General features: G+C 56.4%; 2 protein-coding genes across 11 annotated transcripts in view; one reads left to right on the top strand and one right to left on the bottom strand.

The window, feature by feature from the left end:
• The first annotated feature begins 8,713 nt into the window (after positions 1-8,713).
• On the top strand, positions 8,714-12,786 carry DERL3 (derlin 3). Of its 9 annotated transcripts, none has more exons than XM_032309514.1 (7): positions 8,715-8,883; positions 8,999-9,061; positions 9,147-9,232; positions 9,339-9,432; positions 9,899-10,094; positions 10,555-10,645; positions 11,383-12,786. In XM_032309514.1, the coding sequence occupies exons 1-7, from the start codon at positions 8,791-8,793 to the stop codon at positions 11,510-11,512; spliced, it is 753 nt and encodes a 250-aa protein (XP_032165405.1). In that variant the 5' UTR covers positions 8,715-8,790; the 3' UTR covers positions 11,513-12,786. The 9 variants fall into 9 exon arrangements, with proteins under 9 accessions (XP_032165411.1, XP_032165405.1, XP_032165413.1 ...); XM_032309513.1 differs by having other exon boundaries at positions 8,718-8,883; positions 8,996-9,061; XM_032309515.1 differs by having other exon boundaries at positions 8,722-8,883; positions 8,996-9,061; positions 9,147-9,220.
• A 93-nt stretch (positions 12,787-12,879) lies between these two features.
• SMARCB1 (SWI/SNF related, matrix associated, actin dependent regulator of chromatin, subfamily b, member 1) overlaps positions 12,880-20,305 on the bottom strand; it is a 36,475-nt gene continuing 29,049 nt past the window's right edge. For both annotated transcript variants that reach the window (XM_032309511.1, XM_032309512.1), the window contains exons 8-9: positions 13,614-13,745; positions 12,880-13,217 (exon numbers count right to left, since the gene is read on the bottom strand). In XM_032309511.1, coding sequence (XP_032165402.1) covers positions 13,178-13,217; positions 13,614-13,745 — 172 coding nt within the window. In that variant the 3' untranslated portion in view covers positions 12,880-13,177. The remainder of the gene's footprint in view (positions 13,218-13,613; positions 13,746-20,305) is intronic.

Genomic DNA, 20,305 nt, shown 5'->3' with positions numbered 1-20,305 from the left:
CAGCATGGCAGCCATAGGCCTGGCTGCAGCCAACACCCAGTGGGGCTTCTGCAGCTCCAAAAGCTCCCTCCTCTGTCTGAGTCTCTGCTTACCTGTAAAATGCGCACATCATAACCCCTGGCCTGCCCAGTGCACAGGCATTGCGTCTTCAGGCCCCTGTGTGTGTCTGTTGACCTTCCCTGCACTGAGCATCCTGAGGACAGGCCCTCTTTTCACCCTCACACTTGTCCCAGACAGGCCCTTGGCTGTGTGAACACGGAGGGGGCAGCAGCATAGTTGGACATCCCCAGTGGGGGCAGGGGTGCAGAAAGCAAGGCCCGCAGGCCCTACCCCTGAATCCTGCTTCACCCTCTCCCTCAGAGCTGGCAGGCATCCATTCTGGCTCTGCGTCTCATTTCCAATTTGATGGTTCAAAGGAAGAAGAGAAGGAAGGAAGGAAGGGAGGGAGGGAGGAAGGGAATGAGGGGGGGAGGGCCGGCGGGCTACAACCAGTCAAAGCGGCCCCTCCTGGCCACCCTCTGATATTTGAGGACAGGACAATGAGACCCTTGAGGCTAGGAAATTTGAAGCCATCGTAATTAGAAGGAAAGAATGTCCTTGCGGTTGGCTGCTTGAAAAATACAGCTGTGTCCACATCTGGAGGGGAGGGTGGGAGGTGGGGGGACTTGGGGGGGGTGGTCAGGCCAAAGTCTGAAGCGCTGATGTCTGCATTCCTTGTGGAGGAGAGGACCTCCTCCCAGCACGGCCCAGGGAAGGAGAGGGGAGGGCACCAAAGTGGCCATTCCCCTGTGGCCACCCGCTACCAGGGTGGGGATGTGGAAGCTGAAAAGGCAGCCCAGCCCTTCCTGGGTACCCCCTCACCCCTTCCTGGACCCATCCCCCCACCTCCATTGCCCCGAGGGGTCCCTGCCTGACCTGCCGCAGCACACCATCTGGCCACATGCTTCTCAAGATGGAGGGATTTTTTTCTGGGTTTTATGATGTTGGGCGGTATTTGTCAGCTTTTATGAATGTAGTGTTTGTTTTGTTTCAGTTCTCATTCGAAGTCAGTGTTCCCTCTTGCCACCAAATCTTGCCATTTTCATTTTGCTTTTGTTTTGTTAACGAGGCCCCAGTGGCTGGGGTAAAACCAAGGGCAGAGAAGTGGAATTCTGGTGGCAGGGCCACAGTGCTGATGGGCCACAGCCACAGGCAGACAGGCCACAGGCAGGCCACAGGCCAGCACGGCCTGATGATCCTGTAAGGAGCAGGAAGACTGTAGGACAGTGTGGCCCCGGGTTCCGCACACGCACGTCAGGGCCGCACAAACCACAACTATGTTCTGTGTACTACCCACCAACCCACCCCGCCCCATGTGCAGACAAGCGGTACACACTCACGGGGCTCTCCCGTCTTTCTACGGCGCCTTGCGCTCCTCCTGTCTGGGGGAACGGGCATTGTGGCCCTGCCATGCCGCTGACTCTGACAAGAGGATTTCCCGCTTCTCCCAAAACACCACCCACAGTGCTGAGCCCCAAAATAGCAGAGTCCAGGGAGAGGCTCTGCCAGATGCTCTGGGGACTCCTCAGTGGCTGGCCGGAGGTGGCTTTGACATTCCGGCAGTGGCCACAGAAGGAAGTAGGAATTAAGGGCACTTGCTGAGGATCAAGACAGCTGGGAGGGGACCAGCGGGAAAGGACGCGCCCATCCGGCCATCTAGGGTCAGACACAGTGACCCTGAGGCCCTGGCAGAGAGCCAGGCACCCACACCACTCAGCAGGAGAGCGTCGCAGTATTGCCGGGCGTGCTTCTGATGCTCATGACACTCCAGAAGCCCAGAGATGGCAAAGAAGTTTTGCCTCCAAACTCTGGCTGGAGAACCGTCTGAGGCTGTGAGATGCTGGCTGGGTGAGGGGGTGGGGGGGCTACCTTCCACAGGCACCCGCAGGTGATGTCCCTCAGTCCCCACGCTGAACTCCCCTGTGCCCTATGATAAGATCTAGGAGCAGCTCACTGCCACCAGTCCTTTCCATCGGTCCTCATGGTGGCAAAGTCAGCATGGACATCTTGGTGTCTTGGTTCCTCTCTCTCTAGCTGAGTATCCTCAAGTAGGTGACTTAATCTCTCTGAGCCCATTTCCTCCTCTGTAATAATAACCTCTTTGAGGGTTGCCTGGGTGGCTCAGTGGGTTAAAGCCTCTGCCTTCGGCTCAGGTCATGATCCCAGGATCCTGGGATCGAGCCCCACATCGCATCGGGCTCTCTGCTCAGCCGGGAGCCTGCTTCCCCATCTCTCTCTGCCTGCCTCTCTGCCTACTTGTGATCTCTGTCTGTCAAATAAAAAAATAAAATCTTAAAAAATATATTAAAAAAAATAACCTCTTTGGTAAGGTGGCCATGTGATAGTGTGTGATTGATAAGAGATATACTTGGGGGGCGCCTGGGGGGCTCAGTGGGTTAAGCCTCTGCCTTTGGCTCAGGTCATGATCTCAGGATACTGGGACTGAGCCCCGCATTGGGCTCTCTGCTCAGCGGGGAGCCTGCTTCCCCCTCTCTCTCTGCCTGCCTCTCTTCCTACTTGTGATCTCTGACGGTCAAATAAATAAAATCTTTTTTTTTTTTTAAGATTTTATTTATCCATTTGACAGACAGAAATCACAAGTAGGCAGAGAGGCAGGCATAGAGAGAGTGGAGGAAGCAGGCTCCCCGCTGAGCAGAGAGCCTGATGTGGGACTCGATCCCGGGACCCTGGGATCATGACCTGAGCCACAGGCAGAGGCTTTAACCTACTGAGCCACCCAGGCGCCCCGAAATAAATAAAATCTTTAAAAAGAGAGAGAGAGAGAGAGAGAGAGAGATTTGGTCTATATTTCTCGTATTTGTTAGATCTTTATCTACAGTTCCTCGCTGACAGCTTCCCAAACCCTTGGAATTCCGGGGGGGATAAGAGCAAGGGGAGCCTCTTGTGTTCTCCTTGTTCTCTCATAAATTCCTGAAGGCTCTTCTGAGCCAGGAAGGTGAAATGGGGTTCTTATTACTCATAACAAGGTCCTTGCCATCACAGCTGGGTTTATGTTAAGCAGGTGACTTTTCGGAAAACACTTAAGGATGGGGGCCGGTTGCCAGGGAAACCACCCTCGCATAAAGGGGTGGAGCTTGCAGTCCCAGGCCCTGACACAGGGGGTGGGGGAGGAGAAGGAGAAGAGCTAAAGGCGGATTCAAGCATCAGCAGCCCACACTTCCATCATCTGTGCCTAGGTGGTGAGGCCTCCAGAAGGATGGGGTTCCGAGAGCTTCCCGGTTGGGGAACCGGAAGGCTTCCTGTGGCCTGGTGCAGAACTCCAACTTCCACAATGGCAGAAGCGCCTTTGTTTGGGACCTCACGTTAGGTATCTCTCCCTGTGGCTGTTGATGGATCGCCTTTTTTGTTTTTGTTTTTGTTTTGTTTTTAAGTAATCTCTACACCCAGTGTGGGGCTCGAACTTACAAACCCAAGATCAAGAGTGGCAGCCTCTTCTGACTGAGCCAGTCAGGCGCCCCAACTGGTACCCTTTAATATCTTTTGACTTAAACCAGTCATCTAGTGAGTAAACAGGTTTCCTGAGTTCTGTGAGTCGCTCTAGCAAATTAGTGGAGCCCAAAGGGGGTTCGTGGGAACCTGATATAGAGCCAAGAGGAAGATATAGAGCCAAGAAGAACCTGATATAGAGCCAAAGGTTATTACCTTTGGACTCTCCCCTGAAGTGGGGGCGATCTTGGGGGACTGAGCCCTTAGCCTGTGGAATCTGATGCTATCTCAGGGTGGAGTGTTAGAATTGAGTGGAATTCTTGGACACCCTGTTGGGGTCTGGTTGCTTGTGGGGAAGCTTGAGCACACACACACGCCCCACATGCATGCATCGGAACTGGGTCCAGGAACCCACTGAGGGGCTTCAGTGAGGGGTGCAGAATCCGGTGAGGGGGTCGCTAAGCCACTGTTCTGACCGTGGCGACTGGCTCCAACCTTGGCTCTCAGGACCTCACTTGTCCTTGCCTCCGTGAGACATGGATTCTTTTTTTTTTTTTTTTTTAATTTAAAGATTTTATTCATTTGTTTGACAGAATGAAAGAAAGAGCACAAGCAGGGGGAGCAGGAGAGAGAGAAGCAGGCTCCCTCCTGAATAGGGAGCCCGATGCAGATGCAGGGCTCGATTCCAGGACCCTGGGATCATGACCTGAGCCGAAGGCAGTTGCTTAAAATGCTTAATGACTGAGCCACCCAGGTGGCCCGAGACATGGATTCTCCATGTGTCCACACCTTTGCTCAAGGCATTCTCCTGGCCTTGGTGCCCTCTCCACTGTCATTGTCCAGAGTCTTCCTGCCCGCCCGCAGTCCTTCCTCAGCAAGCCCATGACTCTTGGCCCCTCCCTGCACAATGTCGGTATCTTTCCCCATATCCCCATCAGAGCCAGACCCTACTGCCTCCCTCCCAGGCCCTTGAGGCCTCTGTGAATGTTCCTTTGTGAATGTTCCCCACTGCAGCCCTGGGAGAGCTCTGGACCGGAAGGAGGCAGGTGAGAAAACCAGCCTCGGGGAGAAAGTCCTGCCTTGGTGCATTCTCATTCTTTCAGGGTAGAGACCAACCTTGTTGGGGGGCAGGAGGGGCAGCCATGACTATGTCCCAGGAAGGGGCCCCTGCCCAGAAATCTGATACTCCCCACATCAGGACAGACTACAGCTGAAGGAGGCTCTACAAATGGGTTCTTCCCACTAGCCCATTTCACAGACTGGGACACAGAGGCCCACCTGGCAGGGTCAGGTCTCAGTGCCAGCCCCCAGGCCGCAGATCCAGCACTGGAGGTCAGGTCTCGGCCTTCTTGAGGCTCAAAGGTCACCGAGGACTTCCAGGGATAGAGAGCATGGTGAGCTGAGAGCACCTACCCGTGCTGTAGGTGACAAGGGGCTGGGAGAACCAAGCTGGGGTGGCCAGGGAGGGAGGGCTTCCCTGAGGTGGTCATGCCCCACAGCACCTGAATTGACATGTCCCAAGCCAGTGGGAGGTTTCCCTCCAAAACCTGGCCCTCCCCGACACTCACCTGTCTGCCAGTCAGTCACGAAGGTTTGTGGCTTCCACCTCCTCCCTCTGTCACTCACCCCTAATGCAGGCTGGCTGCCATCCTTCTCCACTCAGATGAGTGCTTCTCTTCTTGTCTCCTTCTTCCTCCCGAGAGCTGCCATCTCACTGGCACGTACCACCATGCTGAAAACTCTCAGAGGGCTCCTCATTGCCCTTCAGGGCAGGGACCACAGCCTCTACAGCCCTGCTCAGCCTCACAGTGCATACAGCCCCTCTTCCTTGCCATGCCTTCTGCCTCTCTCTGCACCCGCACCATGGCACCTCAGGACTTTTGCACAGACTGTTCCCCAGATGGGCCTGGCTCATGCTACTCTTCCTCAGCCCCAAGCTGCCTCCTCCCTTTCCATCCACCCCAGAGACCTGCTAATTCCTGCAAAGTCTGAAATCTGCTACTAAGCTCAGAGGGCCAGCCCTGGCCTGACAGAGCCCACCTGGACGGTTTATTGTTCTTGCACTCCGGCCATAGGCAGCTGCTGCCGAGTAGGTTCCGGATTCGGTGCTAAAAATACACCATAACCCAGACAGGAAGGGCCAACGGGGACACAGCTGCTCCTGGGAGGGGCTGGCTGGAGTTGCAGGGGCGGTCTTCCCACCACAGTTGGGGGCCCATGTGCAGCAAGGGGGTTGGCACTGAGCTCCCAGCCCCTGAGGGAAAGCCCCCCTGATGGAGGAGGCCCAGGGTCTGAAAGGGGCAGGTTCATGTCAAAAGGAAAACACAGCAAGGCCAGAGAGGCAGCTTAAGGAGCAGGGCTTGTTGTCACCTGGCCCAGGGACCACAGGCCCTCCTTCAGCTTCATCCTCAGCCCAAGAGGCCCAGCTGGCACCCCTCACCCCTCAACCCCCACTTCAGACCAGCAGCCACATAGACGTCAGGCTGCCTGCCCACATCTCTAGGCCCCTGGGACCATGGGGAGTCCAGGGTTCCTCTCTGTAAATAACTGTCTGCAGGTGTCTAAGGCAAGAAGTGGAACGGCCCTGGGCCTGCAACTGACGGGAAGAGCCTGGACTGGTGATGGAGGTCTGCCTCAGGCTGTGCTGTACCTCCTACTGGGGCTCAGTTTCCCCCTCTGAGAACAGCCAGGGTTCTGAGGAGGGAGCATCTGCCCTAAAATCCAGCCATTGTTCCCCTGGATGTCCCCACCTGTCCCAGCCTCCCGGGCTCCCTGGGGAATGTGCTTCTCTGTCTGTCCCTAAGCGAGGCGCCTGCCTTATCAGCCCCAATCAGAGGGGAGACAGATGCCCCGTCCACAATGACAAACCCTCCTGTTAGCCCTGGCCTGATCCTGAGTGGAGGGCCTAGAGCTTGCTAGGTGCCTGGAGGCAGGAATACCCACTCTTCCCCACACGGGCATGAAACCTGACCTCCCGGGATGGCTTTCCTGCCTGGCAGGTGCCAGCCCTGGCATCTGCAGCCCTGCCTCCACCCAGATGGGATCTACTCCACTGGGCCCTCAAACATGACCTTGGCCTGCTTTGCTGGACAATGGGGGCCATCTAAAGGGGGGGGTCCCACCACCCAAACTCTCAGCATGTTAATCCAATTCCTACTGTTATCAGACCAGACCTGTTCTCACTCCGGAGCCAAATGCACAGTGCCCTTTCATGCTTTCAGCCTCTCCCTCTGCTCCTGTCCCCTGGGGACTCCTTGAGCCACTCCCTAGGGAACCCTTCTTAGCCCCCTGTTTTCTCAGGATCCACCTGAGATAACTCTGTCAGCTGGTTCTCAGCCTTTCCAGTCTCCTCGGGGGACCTCAGTGCCCTGGTCCAGGGCATTCTTTGTCTTCTACAGTTACGTCTACACCTGAGCTCCCCAATGTTGGTAAAGGCACATCTGTTTGGGAACCTTCCTCTTCCTCCTATCCTCCAGTATCTTGGCCACAGCGGCTTTGGCATGGCTGCACCCCACCGTTCCCGGGCCTCATCTCTGTGAGCTTCTCGCTGCCTTGCTCCTGAAGCCCTTTCTTGGCTCAGCATCTAGAAGCCCTCTCCAGCCTCCCCAGGCCTCCCTGGCCAGGTCTGCCTTCTCTGACCACTGAATGGTAAGCCACCCAGGCAGGGCCTCATCTGCCTCACACAGGCCCAAGACTACACAGGCCACTGGTGTACAGAGAACTGATATCCACAACTGGACTGCCTGTCCAATCTCTCCCCCAACACCACCCTTAGATTTCTCCAGGTGGAAGTCACACAGATGCCCCAAACTCAACAGGGCCATGAAGGGATTCCGTCTGCTCTCCTTTTCCCCAAGCGTTTTTTCATCTTGGTAAAGGCCACCACCATCCATCCGCCCTATGGCTCAGACCTTCAAGTCACCCTTGGTTGCTCTCTCACAGCTCCGTCCCATCAATGGGCAAAAGCGTCTCCCGCCCTTCCCCTATGCTCCAGGCTCCACCCTGCCCAAGCCACCATTGTGCCTTGCAGCCTCCCCTGCTCACTGATTCTTCAGTCTACTGTCCTTGCAGCAGCCACAGGGGTCTTTTTAAAGTGACAATCAAGCGTCACTTGCTCATCACTTGTTTGCAGAGGCTTCTCAGATCACCCCACCTGCAGTGATGGCTCACGACCCAACCCTCCAGTCTTGGCATTATTTGCGTCAGTTTACTGTCCTGGGAACACAAGCTCTCATATTAGTACGAGCCTATGACTACCTGTCTCCTCATCTTTTCTTGGCTGCTGTATCTCCCACATCCAGAAAAGCGCCTGGCACACAATCTGTATTCAGTAAACAGTGGACTTAATGAATGAATAAATGGAGTTTCTCTTTTCCATCAAAATGATAAAAACGGGGTGCCTGGGTGGCTCAGCTGGTTAAGACGTCTGCCTTCCGCACAGGTCATGATCTCAGGGTCCTGGAATTGAGCCCCCAGTAGGGGTCCCTGCTCCATGGGGGAGACTGCTTCTCCCTCTCCCGGCTTCCCCCCTGCTTGTGCACGTGCTGTCAAATAAAAAAAATCTTAAAGAAAAAAAAAAAAGAAGAGGAGGCCCTTTCCAGCCCGTTCACTTGCTCTGGCCTGTGTTGGCACTCTGGCGTTTTGGGTTCAAAGACTGCCCGCAGGAGTCGGCGTGGGGTCAAGTGGACTGCAGGAGGGTACGGGGGTAGGGTGGTTGGACACAGTGCTGAGCGCCTCTTCTGTTAAGGGTCAGGTGGCACTGTGTTTGGCTGTCAGTAGGAGAGAAGGACGGGACAAAGTGTTTGGCAGGATTAGGTGGACTCACAGAGCCTCCAAGACCAAACTCACGACGGTTCCGCCTTGCCCACCGCCCAGTGTGACCCCGCCCCTTCCGGTCTCGCAGTTCCGCTGTCTTTTCTCCTCTGCACTCGCGGAGTAACCTCAGTCCCGCCCCCAAAATCTTGTGCGTCCTCGCTATTGGTTTTTTCTAGCTTGCCGTGAAGCGACCCGTTCCTTATTGGTCACACGTTCTCCCGCGCCGCCACGCCAGCCGTCACAACAACCGCCACGTGCTCAACAGTGGGGCCTGTTCTTTGGTCCCTAGTTCCGACCCGCCCACTACCCTGTCCCGCCCCCGGCTTCCCAGTTCCTCCTTCTATTGGTTACCGGGCCCAGGGTCCCTCCCTCGACCCTGGGCGTGCGGCAACTCCGACGCGGATTGGCCGAATTCGAGAGTGAGGCGGGATTTGGAGGCGGGTTAAAGAGCGCGCAGCAAGTTGGGCCACGCGTGTCAAAGAAGTTTCAATGGCGTGGCAGGGGCTGATGGCCGAGTTCCTGCAGGTGCCCGCGGTGACGCGGGCCTACACCGCGGCCTGCGTCCTTACCACCGCTGCTGTGGTAAGCTGGCTAGACGGGTGGGGGCATCTCCGTGGCTGCAGTCCGGGAGGGGTGTCATCACGGTTACCGCTGCGTTCCGGGGGCACCACCTTACGCGTCCCTGGTTCCGCAGCAGCTGGAGCTCCTCAGCCCCTTCCAGCTCTATTTCAACCCACACCTCGTGTTCCGGAAGTTCCAGGTGAGGCGGCCCCGCTCATGGCACCTGACAGCCGGGCCCTGCCTGCCCTGCGCCTGACCGCCTGCCTTCCTTCCCATCTCTGTAGGTCTGGAGGCTCGTCACCAACTTCCTCTTCTTTGGGCCGCTGGGATTCAGCTTCTTCTTCAACATGCTCTTCGTGTATCCTGCACCGTGCGGACCCAAGCGTGGGGCGGTGGGCGGGTTGCCGGGCTGGGGGATGCGCGCTGTGGGGAAACTGAGGCTCTGCCTGGTGACACTTCCTTTACGGACGCCGCAGGTTCCGCTACTGCCGCATGCTGGAGGAGGGCTCGTTCCGTGGCCGCACGGCCGACTTCGTCTTCATGTTCCTTTTCGGGGGTGTCCTCATGACCGTATCCTTTACCGAGCTCTGAAACTGAAGGCCGCAGTGCCTCTGGTCCAGCCTGTGCTGGCCGGTGAGCGACAGAGTCGCTCCCTCCAGCTTAGGATGTATTTACCGTACATAGCGGCCTCGGCTCCGGATGTCAGCGCCAGCTCTTCAATGCTGTACACAAAATACTACAGGGCAATGTGCAGGGGAGCCGGGTGGTGTGGTTGGGGGCTGAGCCCTGCATGCCCATTGTCAGGAGAAACTGGGGCAATGACAGGCAGTGTTTGGAGGCTGGGGGTGGACAAGAAGGGCAGATCACTTGTGGGGCCTGAGGCCATAGTGTGGCCTTGATTGGAAGGGCACAGAGGGGTGATGAGGGAAGGGAAACTAGGGATGATTCCAGGGTGTTAGCGAGTCAGAGGGGCCCTGGGCAGGAGCTCTGAGGCCTGCACCAGGAGAAGGCCTCCAGCACCTTGACTCTGGCTCAGCTGCTGGGGCTTCTGGGCAGCCTGTTCTTCTTGGGCCAGGCACTCACAGTCATGCTGGTGTATGTATGGAGCCGCCGCAACCCCCAAGTGAGAGTCAACTTCTTCGGCCTCCTCACCTTCCAGGCACCATTCCTGCCCTGGGCGCTTATGGGTTTCTCTCTGCTGTTGGGCAACTCCATTCTTGTAGACCTGCTGGGTAAGCCTGCCTGTGCATCTGCCTTCCCCATCTGGTACCTGATGGTCTTTGGGAGGACTCTCACCTGTCCTCCCACCCCCTCTTCCAGACCTTCTAGCTCCTTTGTTCTCCCGGCCCCTGAATAACCCAGCCAGCTATGGGCTCCCCATATTCGGGTGTACTGATGCTCATGTGGGTCCTGACCAGAGATGAGGATAGGTGTGTCAAGGTGCCAGCCTTGACTCCTATTCCTCCCATGTTCTCAGGCCCTCCCCTCCCCACATCCTGCCCACTTCTGGGCCAGGTAAGCCTGTCCTTCAAGGTCAACCCTGTGCTGGCAGTCTGTGCAGAACACTGGGTACTCATACTCTGGGGCCTGAGTTGTTTGGCCTGCCTGTGCATGGAAGCAGGGAGTAGGCTGTGAGGGCCTCGGACTCTGGACCGTGGAGAGTGGCCTCAGCCATCCAGGGTTCTCCTACAGGGATTGCCGTGGGCCACATTTACTACTTCCTAGAGGACATCTTCCCCAACCAGCCTGGAGGCAAGAGGCTGCTACTGACCCCCAGTTTCCTGTAAGTGCTAGAGATAATTCTGCTACCCTCCCTCAGATGGCTCCCTGCACCAGTGGGAATGCCCGCTGGCCTCAGCTCAGTGTGGGCCCCTCCCTACAGGAAGCTGCTACTGGATGCCCCACAGGAGGACCCCAATTACCTGCCCCTCCCGGAGGAGGAGCCAGGACCCCTGCAGCAATGATCCTACCCAGGACCAGCCTGTTTTCCTGGCCTCTGGCAGGCCTCCATTCTACCCCTAACTCCCGATTACAGGAGAGCAACCTGTCCTGGAGACTGGGCTGGTGCCCAGGGCCCACCCAAATAAACAGAATGACCTGCATCTCATTGCCCACAGCACTGGCTCCCTGCCTTGGCTGGCCACATCCTTCCACAGAGCTGGGCAGGTATTGCTGTCCTTGACCTAGTACCACCAACCCTGGCCTGCCCTCTCAGACCAATTGTAGGTGGTAGGACGGGAGACCCAAAGGGGGTCAAGAACCTGCCCACAGTTGCCCAGCAGCTTTGAGCTCACACATGGCATATTCAGGGTTCTTACTCCAGCTTTGCCAACACCTTGATGGAGCCTTGGGCAAATCCCACCTGCACTGATCTCTGCTCCAGGCCAGGCAGCAAGGGGGTTGGCCAGGTCTCATTGGCTGGGGCCAGGACTGGGATGTTCCTATCATGCCAGGCCTAGGGGCTTCTGCCCATGGTACCCTCAGGCTGATGCCTCACTTGACTCTTTCTGTCCCCCACGGGCAACCAGGGGACCTTTGCCCCATTTTCCAGCTGAGCAGCCAAGGGACTTGGCCGAGGCTCCATGAAGTCAGGTGCAGGAGAGGGCCAGGACCGGGGTCCTCTGCCCTTTCTGCAACCCCAAAGCTTTGAGAAATTTTCACCTCAGCAGAGTTCTGCAAAGTTCCCTCCCTGATGTTTGTAGCTGAGGACCATGGGAGCCTGATCTAATACCACAGCTCACTTTTTTCTTGGTAAAGCGGGTACCAGACAGCCTGGCCAACTTTCCTCATTGTCCTAGACTAGTCATAATTACAGTTGATTCCTGGATGATCAACAGCAACGGTATTCCTCCAGCCCTAGGCTGTCACATTCACGGATGACACAAGTATTCATCATGGAGTCTGACCTTAATTTTGTAGGCAAACCGTGTGGAGTTGCAGCTGGCTCTGTAGGAGCACTGGGCTGGGTTGCCCAGAGGGGCTGAGATGGGCAGTATTCAATCCATCCCACCAGTTGCATGGGCACATGGACCAAGCAAACCCTTCAGCAATGGAGCCCACTTGTCTCCAAGGCCAGGAGAGCCCAGTCCTGGAATCTTCCTCTTTGTTCAGGGCCTTCCAGTGAAGCCCAACTTCGCTCCAGCAAGTTGCACTCCTGGATGAAGGGCAGTGGGCCTGAGTACAAACTCCCCAGGAGCTAGGAGCTGTCATGTCCCAGGACATGATCACAGGACCCCCAGCCCAGAGGGCCAGGCCCATCTACCCCTATATCCTGGCACCAAAACCCCAATTCCTACTCAAGAGCTCTGCCCTTGGCCAGTGTGGGGCTCAGGTTGGGAGCCAGGTGGCACCATGCTCCTGCCACACCCGGGGAGCAGAGCTGCCCTGACCCAACAGGGAAGACGCGGCAGCAGCTAATGGCAGCCGCCCGGTGTTGGGGTCTATTCTCTTCGGCAAGACTGCAGCCATGGGCTCAGTTCACCAAGCACTGCTTGGCTCCGTGAGGAGACCCACATGTGCCACCCTTGTGGAGCCCATGTGCCTTCTGTAGAGTGGGGACATTTCCCCATGAGACAAGGATGCAGAGCTGAGGAGAGGCCCAGGGCTGTGCCTCCCTTCTCTACACACCACAAACCCCCACTCCAGCCCCAGGCAGGCATGCCGCTCCACATGTCTTACTCCTTGAGACCCACCTGAGAGAGTTGCTGGCAGGGCTCAGGGCTCCAGCCGGGGTGGAGCTGGAACAGGGTGGGGCTGTTGCTGACAGGTAAGCCGGCCCCCTGCCCTCTGAACCTCACGGCCTCACTTCTGTTCCTTGGAGGATGGCACAGGTGGTGGGTATCAGGTTGGGGGTCTGAGGGCCTCGGATGCAGCCTTATCAGCCCCCATCTGCCCACCTGGGGCTCTGAGGCACAGAAGGGCGAGAGGCCTGGTGTGCTGGCCTTGGCCACACTCCACCCAGCGCCAGACCCTGCTCCTCGTTCCCTTTCTTATTTTTATGCTACCACTTTGAAAAAATGGAACATGACCTGTTGTCTTTATTTAAAAAGTGTTGCTAGCCCTACCTGGGGCTCCTATACAAAAACGAAACACAATCCAAAAATGAGGCCTCTTTCTGACCAGGGAGTTGGGTGGGGACTGGGGCTCAGAAACTGGAATGTGTGCCCAGGGGAGGGTGACCGTAAGCCCTCCCCACACCCCATGCTCCTCAGGATGGCCCCGGCCTGCCCCCTTTGCCTCCTGCCTTGCCAGGAGATGAAGGAGAGGCGGTCCGATCTTCTGAACGCTCCGTGGGAGCCACGCACCGACAGGCTGGTTACCAGGCTGGGGCAGTGTTGGCAAGACGTCTCATACGCCTGCAGGAGGAGAGAAGGAGTGACCCAGAGCACCCTAGGGATCTCTAGTGCAGCTGAGGGAGTGGGGACAGAGATAGGACATGGATGGTAAGAGGGAGGATCCCTAGCCCCACTCGGCCTGTGCCTGTCTGCTGCTGGAGGCCCTGCGTCTGCTCTCTCTCCAGCTTGCACAAGTCCCGCCTACCTCTCCAGGGCTCCAGATGTGTAGGTCTGGACTGTGGTCAGACCCAACCGAGGGCTTATTTTTGTTCCCTGCAGGGAAACCCACGCAGGGGCCTGTCTTTGGCAAGTTGGTTCCCCACAAAACCAGGTCACCACATCCCTCACCTGCCTTCAAGACAGTGCCTTTGGTCAGAGCCAGCTGTAAGGGACCTGGAGGGGTGGGGGTGTGGATACCTCGTGTTCCTATCCTGGTCGCGGATCTTCTTTTCCATCTCGGCATCTGTCAGAGTCTCCAGCAGTGGGCACCACTGGTCAGCATCCCCTGTGTTCCGGATGGCAATCTCCACCGTGGGTAGGGGGTTCTCACTGTGGGCCAGGGTGGGGTGGAATGGGGGGTAGTGACTGCTGAGTTCACAGAGTAGCAGCTAGAAACGCCCCCAGAAACAGTGTCCGCCCCCTGCCAGAATGCTGGAGCCAGGCCATGGCAGGAAGGCCCACGCCTTTCCTGCTACCTCCTCTGTCTCCTCCCTACTGGGCCATTTCCATGCCTGGCTCCTCAGAACAGCACTCCTGAGAGGAGTGGCCCAGTCATCACCTGTCACTCAGACCTCAAGGCAGAGTCACTGGAGATGCCAGGCCCCCCCCACAGTAACAGCCTCTCTTCAAAGCACTCTCAAACAGGCTCTTGATTGCTGCCGAGGTGTCTCTGTCTGTAAGCCTGGAGAGGGCATTCCCTGTGACCAGTGTTGCTGGGGAGGCAGGGGAGGGCAGTCTATCCCACTCAGTGTCCAGGGCCAGGACCCACCAGCCTCAAAGACTCATCCCACTGAAGGCCGCTGGGCCAGCCTATTCCTGAATGTTCTGTACACTTGCCCTTCAGCCCACTTCACTGGCCCAACTAAGCCCCAGAGAACTGGGCTATTTGCCTAAGGTAAACAGTTGGGCCCGGGACCCTTGGACCCAAATCATTACACTCTGTAGCCTCTAAACGACCACTCTGATGGCCACCTAAGCCCCTTCTTGCCAAAGAGACACAGCATGGGCATGGGGAGAGGGGGAGGAGCAGACACCATGGGAGGGAGGACACAGCTGAGCTGCCACCTCGCCAGGCCTTGGTTTCCAAGCCTCAGAGCATGGCCCTCACAGTGACCTCTCCCAGCCCCTTCCCCTATCACCACCACCGCCTCACCAGGCCCTTTTCTCTCTTCTCCAGCTGGGTGGCCTGCACCTGTCCCCCGAGGCTCAGCACCCCAAGAAGGCCAGCCCCCTCCACTGCAGCCCTATCACATGTCTGCCCCCCTGCAGAACACTGTTCGCTCTGGTCAGGCATTGTTGGTTTTGATATTTCATCTGGAAACCAGGAACAATATCACAGCTGTGGGAACTTTTCAGAGCTTTGCTGTTATTTAAACCAGCCAACGTATGCCCACTATGTTGGTGTTGGGAAGGGGCTCCCCAGGGGCCAGGAGCCTTGTCACAGAGTCTCCCTGTAACTGGTGCTCAAGGTTGTGTGTGTGGCCCACTGGAGAGGGGCGTCTGGTGGGCACATAGCAGCCGAGGGCCAGCTCTGGCCTCCCTCGTGTTCTTTTCCTCATCCCAGAGTCTCAAGGAACGCAAGCAGACATGGGCTAAGGCTCTCACCACAGCCCAGGGCTCCCTCCGGCTCCTCTGCAGGAGTCAGGTTCACCTCCTGCTGCTGAAGCTAGTCCCCGAAGCCCGAGCTTGTGCTGGTGACTCAGAGGCCAGTGGATGCACCAAGCCCTCACCCGAGGTTCCCCGAGGCCGAGCCTCCTCAGCAGCTCCTAACAGCTGTTCTGCAGCCAGGGCCATGGTTTGGCAATCCTAAACCACCCAGCCACAGACCCAAACATCATCCCGCACCTCAAGGCCTCCCAGCTGCCGCCTTCCTTGGGAGGACAGACATGAAAGGCGCCAAGCCCATGCTGAGGGGAGCAAAACATGTTTTCCTCTTAATTTAAACAAGAGCTTGTGAGTAGGTTCTGGAGGCCCCTTTGTTTACCTCCCCTTGGCTCTGGGAAGATTCCACTCCTGTGGGTTTGTTCTAAAATAAGAACTGCTCGATCCAACCCTGTAAGAATGGGCTTTGGGCCAGTAGGCCTGCCTCGGATCTAGGACAAACACAAAGGCGGGAGAGCCACCTTGCCTCCCACTCCTCCTCTAAGGGGATTCCACATGACGACTTCAAGGTCACCTGGGACCCCAGATTCTCCTACTTTCTTGCAGAGTCCAGGTGGGGACACAGAGCCCAGGTAGGGGAGGGCTGTAGCTGAGGTGACAGAGGGCCCTGGGCCGTAGCTTGTAGGGCTGTCTTGCTGTGATCTCACTTTTATGCCCTTGCATGACACAAAAGCCAGGAAACACTACTAGGCCCACTTCACAAATGAGAAGGACAGACTCTTGGAGGGAAATGACCTGTCCATGGCCGCTCAGCTGGGAGTGGGCAGGGGACAAAACCCGACACCACCCTCCTCTTCCTGGTCAACGGATTTTGACATGGTGTGGGAGCCCACGCAATGGGGAGAGAGCAGTCTTTCGAACATATGGTGCTGGATTAGGCAGTGATTTCATAGGTGTCACATTAAAAAAACGGACCGTGGGGGCGCTGCGCTGACTCAGTCAGTGGAACATGCAACTCTTGATCTTGGGCTGGGAATTTGAACCCCACGCTGGATGTAGTGATTACTTAAAATCTTTAAAAAAAAAAAAAAAAAAAAAGCACAGGCAACAAAAGAAAAAATAAACTGGACTACATTAAAACTTAAAACTTCTGTGCTTTGGGGCGCCTGGGTGGCTCAGTGGGCTAAAGCCTCTGCCTTCGGCTCAGGTCATGATCCCAGGGTCCTGGGATCGAGCCCCACATCGGGCTCTCTGCTCTGCAGGGAGCCTGCTTCCTCCTCTCTCTCTCTGCCTGCCTCTCTGCCTACTTGTGATCTCTGCCTGTCAAATAAATAAATAAAATCTTAAAAAAACAAAAAAACAAAAAAACCCACAAACTTCTGTGTTTCAGGGCACCTGGCTGGCTCAGTCAGAGCCACATGAGATTTTGGGTCTCCCAGTTGTAGGTTAAAACCCCAGGTTGGGTGTGGAGATTACTGGGAAAAACAAACTAACCAACCCAAAACCAAACCAAACCAAAACAAATAACTGAATATTAAAAAAAAAAAAAAGACGAAAAAAAACTTTTGTGTTTTGAAGGACACTGTCATGAAAGTGGAAAGACAACCCAAGTGGGAGAAAATATTTGCAAATCCCATCTCTGATAAAGACTCCTATCTAGAATATATAACGAACACTTACAACTCAGTAATAAAAATGCAAATGACCCTATTAAAAAACAGGGGACCTGAACAGCCATTTTGTCAAAAGCAATATACAAATGCCCAAAGTCATCAAGGGGTCAGAGAAATGCAAATCCAAACCACCGAGTTCCCCCTACCCCACTGCCCTAGGAGTGCTAGATTTAAAAGTGAGATACCAGAAGCCTGGCTCTGCTGGCTGGGAAATGAAATGGGGTGGGGGGTGGTTTCTGGAAAGCAATCGGGTCCTCCCTCCAAGTGCTCAACACAACTATCATGTGACCCAGCAACTCCCCTCCTAGCACCTACCCAAGGGCACTGAAAAGAGGCACCGAAACAAAAATGAACGCTCACCCCACTACCCTTTACAACAGCCCCAAAGGGACAACAGCCCAACTGTCCCTCGACGGCTGACTGGGTAGATAAAATATGGTCCATCTGTATGATAAGGTATCACACAGCCCTCAAAAGGAACGAAGCTCTGATATAGGCTGCCACAGGGAGAAGTGACACTGAGAAGTCAGCCACAAAAGACCACGTGATCTGGGATTCTATTTATACTGAATACCAGAAGAGGCAAGTTGACACAAAGCAGATCAGTAGTCACCTGGGGCTGAGAGCCATGGGGGCAGGGCAATGGTGAAAGGGGGCAAGGCTTGCTGGGGTGAGGAAAGGCCTGCCAGCTGTGACAGCTGGGGCTCTGCGGATCCTACAGAGCCCGTGCTAGCTGGCTGGACCGCACCCTACATGCACTGTACCTCCAGGAAGTGGTTCTCAAAGCAGATAAGCAGGCAAGCAAATGCCTGCCACCGGCAGGTGGGCAGAGTTCCAGGAGGAACCCGTGTGGCTCCTGATCAACAAATCCAAAATGACCCTGGTGTCTCCCAACCCTGATGTGCACCAGGGACACTGCCTCTCTGTCCCCCATCGGGCCCAGATCCCAAGTTCTCTGGCCCCTCCCCATGTCCCTGGCTTCCTCCTGGCCGGCACTCTGTCCTCCCTCCCCACCCTGGGGTCTCATGCTCCCTACCCCGGGCCTGCACCCTCCAGTACTTTCAGTGGCCACACACAAGTCTCCTGTGCTGGACAGGGTGCTATTTCTTCTTTGCACCCAGCTGCAGCCACGGGACTGGCCAGCAACTACACTGACACAACTTTCTCAGAGGTAGCAGCTTGCAGGTTTGGGTATCTGACAGCCTCCCATGAGCCAGTCGGCCCAGGCCCTTACCCTGGTGGAGTCCTGTACCTCTCCTGCTAGGAGTCTGGGGCCCCCTATCCATTTGTTACATGCCATGCTCCCTCCTCACGCTTGCCCACATCAGGCCTGCCCGTCCCATGGCTGGAGGGAAGCAGCCTGTCCTCTGGCCTAGCTCCTGAGACTTGTCTGCCTCTGCTCACACATGCCCTGTGACCAGCAGCCTGCCCTGCTCCACTGTGGACACAATTCAGTGTCACCATCACTGCAGATGGCACCGCAGCCGGACGCTGGGCTTGGTCCGGGGGGCAGACAGACAGGAAGGACCAGCTGGCGGGAATTCAGAGCATTTATAACACAGGATGACGGAGGCCCTGGATTTCAAGCCCCTTTGAAGGAGTCATGTGACTCAGCGGTTGCCAAGCTTTGGGTGTAGCAGAGACCAGGCCAGGGCTCCTGATCCCACCCTCCGCAGATCAAGTGGCCCCTGGCCCTGGGGATATTGAGAGCCCACTCTACTCCCACTACACAGCCTTTCCCCCAGAAAGACTGACTGACACCAGGCTCCCTGGGGACAGTCAAGAGCGGTCAGAGCTCCCAAAGGATGACATGGTGCAGCGGTGACAATGTGGGATAGGGGCAAGAGACAGAAGTTGCAGTCCCTTCCCTTGATTGGTTTAGAAGGCCACAGTCGTCCCCTGGACGATGAAGCCTACATCAAGCCAGCTTCTGACCCTAAGCTCCCATTCCTGTCTTGCAAACACTCTCTAGAGTCCAGATGCCCACACCGCACACAGCACACATGACAGGCCAGGCCTAGCATGAGGAGTGCAGGAGGCCTGGTCAGCTGGGAAATCACAAGCAGCCGTCCCAATATAAAAGAGACACTGGGGTGTCTCTCAGATCCAGATAGGCTGCGTCCTGCCGGCCTGGCCTGCTAGGGCTGCTGGGGCTGCTGGGGCTGCTGGGAAGGGGGTATGTGCTTACCCCAGTCTCCAGTCAGCGGACCTGCCTTCCACCCCCAGGACGAGAAACCTGCACACTCAGCATGACAGCCTGCAGATCGCAGCAGGCTGGGGCTCTGGAATGCTCCCCGTCCAGCCGGCTGGAACTTATTAAGTGGCTTCTGAGATGGGGGCGTGGGGGCTGTCTATAAGTCCTGACCTGTCGCCACCAAGGACTCCCAAGGGGGCCTGCTCTGTGAGCTGTCTGGCACACCACCAACGGCCTGAAGCCTCGGCAGGGGCTATGGGAGGTTACTTGGGATCGCCCCAAGATAAGAGCAGGAGGACGCCACCACCCTCAGGGTCTTCCTGCTCTGAGGACCCCCAGTCCACAGCATCTGCTGGTCAGAATGTGGACTCTGACCTGATCAGCATCTGGGGGATGAGGTATCGAGTGTCGGTGTCACTCCCATGACCTGTACCACATCACCACCTCCCAGGACCTGGAGAGGGGCACTCCAGCAAGTGAGGCCACCCCAGATTGGTCTATCAGGCCCATTGGCCTTGGCTTAGGTACAGCACGAACAGACATGTAGGCCCGCACCTCCAGCCGGACTCTCACAAGGGTCAGACGCCACCACATCGCAGCTCATGGATGCCTCCTCCCAGGCAGGGCCCGGACCCTGTCTGTGCAGCAGGACCACCTGGACGGCAGGGCTGCTGGGAGGTTATGGGAGGGGACACGTGTGCTGTCCCAGCCCAGATGCTGGGAGTGCAGGCGGCGCTTGGACACCCTCCGGGAGCTCAGTGGTTTCCCAGGGCCAGGATCCTCAAGCCCCGAAAGTGTCTGGTCATTCCTTCTCTCTTGCTCAGATTTACAGGAACCAGTCAGAAAGCAGTCAGTCCCCTGGGATTTCTGGGAAAATCAGCTGAGACACAAACATACTCAAGAGCTCCGTTAACTGTCATATCTTTGCCAAAAGACCTTCGCACTGGCTCCTCACGGGCCATTTTAAGCTGCCGTCCCTGAGTAATGATCGCCAAATGTAGACAACGACAGTTATGAGCAGAATAAATGCTAACATCCTGTTTTGATGCATGATACTCATCGCTACCCACAGATTGCACTTTCCCAAGGGGAAAAGGAGCTCAGGGAACAGTTCTGCAGCGGGCAATCTCTACTCCCCGTGATCACTCATCAACCCCATCCCCTACCAAACCTGTACTCTGCACTCCGGGGCCACCATCAATGGGAAAGCCACATCTGCCTCTCCAGAAGCCGCCATCCCCTGGTCCACCCCCACACTGCCACAAAGGACACAGGACTGGAATGTTCTGTTTACACTTCCACCTTCATAGGCAGCCTGGATATGACTCTTTATCTTTCACGACGCCCAGTATGGGGTCCTGCTGAAGTGGGCGCTCGACTAGCCTCTGACTTAATGGTGAGATACAACAGTAAAAATAAAC

Source organism: Mustela erminea, chromosome 13 (genome assembly GCF_009829155.1).
Source record: "Mustela erminea isolate mMusErm1 chromosome 13, mMusErm1.Pri, whole genome shotgun sequence".
NCBI lineage: Eukaryota > Metazoa > Chordata > Mammalia > Carnivora > Mustelidae > Mustela > Mustela erminea.
This window is presented reverse-complemented; position numbering and strand designations above follow the sequence as displayed.

What these genes read in the sequence shown, in the direction of transcription:
- DERL3 (XM_032309513.1), top strand. Translation starts at nt 8,791, where the DNA reads ATGGCGTGGCAGGGGCTGATGGCCGAGTTCCTGCAGGTGCCCGCGGTG. An exon ending in TCCTTACCACCGCTGCTGTG is followed by an intron (nt 8,884 to 8,995) that starts GTAAGCTGGCTA and finishes CTGGTTCCGCAG; the next exon opens with CAGCTGGAGCTCCTCAGCCC. An exon ending in TCGGGGGTGTCCTCATGACC is followed by an intron (nt 9,433 to 9,898) that starts GTATCCTTTACC and finishes ACTCTGGCTCAG; the next exon opens with CTGCTGGGGCTTCTGGGCAG.